Source organism: Tupaia chinensis, unplaced genomic scaffold (genome assembly GCF_000334495.1).
Source record: "Tupaia chinensis unplaced genomic scaffold, TupChi_1.0 Scaffold000159_1, whole genome shotgun sequence".
NCBI classification, from domain to species: Eukaryota; Metazoa; Chordata; class Mammalia; order Scandentia; family Tupaiidae; genus Tupaia; species Tupaia belangeri.
Genome location: NW_006159630.1, coordinates 5,513,195 through 5,515,902, shown reverse-complemented (window position 1 = coordinate 5,515,902; position 2,708 = coordinate 5,513,195). Strand labels below are relative to the sequence as shown.

At 66.0% G+C, this 2,708-nt stretch overlaps 1 protein-coding gene across 1 annotated transcript in view; it reads right to left on the bottom strand.

Moving 5' to 3' along the window:
* RHBDF2 (rhomboid 5 homolog 2) overlaps positions 1-2,708 on the bottom strand; it is a 26,753-nt gene that overhangs the window by 9,231 nt on the left and 14,814 nt on the right. Inside the window, 6 exon segments of the mRNA XM_027770771.1 lie at positions 4-129; positions 240-358; positions 705-833; positions 1,668-1,871; positions 1,950-2,145; positions 2,613-2,708. The exon segment at positions 2,613-2,708 is cut by the window's right edge and continues 32 nt beyond it. Coding sequence (XP_027626572.1) covers positions 4-129; positions 240-358; positions 705-833; positions 1,668-1,871; positions 1,950-2,145; positions 2,613-2,708 — 870 coding nt within the window.

The following is a 2,708-nucleotide window of genomic DNA, read 5'->3' as shown; positions in this document are numbered from 1 at the left end:
TTCAGCCAGCTGCCCACCATGCCCAGGCCGTAGTGCCGCTTCTTCCGGTCGAAGGCGAAGTGCTTCACGGTGGAGGCAATGCGCTTGCCACGCCTGGCCACGGGGACGCTGCCTCGGCCCTGCTCCTTCCTAGTGGGTACCGTAACTCTCAGCCCGATGCGCCCAGACCCCGCCAGGAGTTGAGGGTGAAGATGCCCCAGGCGGGGTGCCAGGGTGGGGACACTCCACCCCACACTCACAGAGGGATTTGCACCGCCTCTGGGGAGACTGGGGAGGCTGAGCGGGGTACTCCTCGGAAGTAGCTGGCAGAGAGTGGGGGAGACTCGAACACATCGTCGGGCATGGAGCTCATCTCTTCCTGGGGTTGGGGATGCAGAAAGACCATGAGGAGCCACTGTCCCAAATACACTCCCAAACCTTGCTCCTGGGCAGGCAAGGCTGCACCGACCACCTCTTTGGGATGGGGGTGGGGAGCAAGTGCCTGTCAGCCCCGGTGGCATCCCTTAGGTGGCACACCCCCTGCCCCAGGTCCTCCCTGCCCCAGAAAGACGGGGGCCCGGTATCTCCGTGCAGGCCACCCCTCCCACTGACAGGGCTCTGGGGCTCTAAGGGGCTCCTGGCAAACACGATCAAAGCCCAGGTCACCTCTCCCAGCTCCCAGACCACCCACCCCGCCATGCCCGAGGCCGGTGCCCCATGCTTGCCTTACTAAAAAACGAGGAATCGAGCGTGTCTGCCCCGTCAACCACGTCCTCTTCCAGGAAGCTGGGGCAGGCAAAGCTGCGTTTGACCACCCGACACCGCTGTCCAGCGGCATCCAGCACCGAGCGCCCCTGAGCACAGGGTACAGGCAAGGGCATCGGGCCGGGGCTGGCAACCTGGGCCCCTGCCCGCCTGCCCAAAGGCCATGGGGCCGGCCAAGCCTGTCCTGGGGCAGTGCCCTGGGGGAGGGGGCTGCCAAAGCACAGAACTCTAAGTCACACAGGAGAAGACAGGCAATCCCGGGGGAAGGCCATTGGCCTGGACACGTGGCTCTCACAGTGGTTTGGTGTCATCTCCCTGGTGACCTCCTGCCCCTCCAGCCTGGGCACCTGGCATCCCAATACCCAAAGCAACCGTACTCCGAGGCCCAGGTCATGTTCCCGAGTCCTGTTTCTTCACATGGCAGCCAGATCACGGCCCACCTGCCCCGCCCCTTCCCTGCACCGCCTGCTGCTTCCCAAAGCAACACACCCCCTCCTGCCCAACAACCCGTGCACAGCCGTTCCTGGGCGAGATGCTACTTGTTCCTGCCTCCCTCACATCCCTGGGCTCGGCCCCATGCCAGCCCTTCTCCCGAGCTGACCACCCTGAGGTGACACCTGCCCCTCAACCCATGTGGGGAGCTCAGCCAGGGCAGGGACTGTGCCCCCGCCTAGCGTGGTGAGGAGGGCACAGCTCAGCTCGGGCGTCAGGGCAGAAACCGGCTTCCCAAGCGAAGCAGCAGGAAGGACGTGGCCGTTGTAGGCTCCGGTCCCTCTCTCTGCCCGGGGTTCCGGCCCATTCCCTGCTCCTGGCACAGGGCCAAGTCTGGGTGAGCTCCAGGGCATATGGGGGGAGGGAGGGCCGATGGAAAGGACCGAGCAGGGCAGGGGAAGGGATGCAGCCTGAGGGGGGCAGGGGCTCACTCTGAGGAGGGCAGCAGCCGCCTGGAAGCTCATGTGGGCCACAGACATCCTCTTGCGCCGAGGCAGGTGGGAGCAGCCGGAGCGGACGCTGGTGAAGGAGGTGAGGGACAGGACTCCTGGGGTCAGTGGTGGGTGTGGGGCGTGCGGCCGGTCCACCTCATCTGGGTGGCGGAAGGCCCGGCCCCGGGCCAGCGGGTCCACGATCTGGAAGGAGCAAGGCAGTGAGCAGAGCCCAGGGGCCATGGGGCAAGCACCCGCACCGCAACCCCGGACGGAGCCCACCTTGGGCATCTTGCAGGGCTTCGGAGACTCGGTGCCCTGGAAGGATGGCACCTCCTGGCTGGGGAGCTCCAGGTCCCTCTGGCAGGAGGCCTTCAGGCGGCCGTAGCGCACGCTGCAGTGGTGCAGGCTGCGGCGCTGCCAGTGCTGCCGCTTCCCGTCCCAGTCGCTGCTGACCCCGAACCACTGGGCCGTGCCCCTGCGGGAGAGGCAGCAATGGGCGTGTGCATGTGCACATCCCCACGTGTGTGAAGGGTGGTGGCATGTCTGCGGGGAGGGGAGGCGAGACTGGTGCATGTGTGTGCAGGGAGGTGACGTGAGGGCTGACAGCACACATGACCCGTGTGTCTTCAGGCACGGGGTGAGATCAGCCTTCCCCCGGGCTGCCTGCTGGAACCCCGGGATCAGACAAGGTGGAGAGAGGACGTGTACGAGGAGCTGGGCTGCAAGGACTCCTGGGGGCCACTCTCAGCTCCTGGAAGCCCCTCAGCCTCCACACTGAGACTTTCTGCAAGGCACCCCCTGCCCCTGGGCCTCAGTCTCATCTACACACCATGGCACTAGGTTCTTGCATGCCACCTCTGCAGGGGCTCCTTAACGCTGCCTAGACCTTCTGGAAAGGGGACATGGGGGCCAGGCAGGTTGCAGGGCAGGTGGCGTGCTCACTTGCGGATGCTCTGGGACAGAGAGGCCTGGCGGCGGAAGCCGGGGCGCTTCTCCGAGCCGTTGTCCTGCCATCGTCCCCGCGGCTCCTGAAGGCTC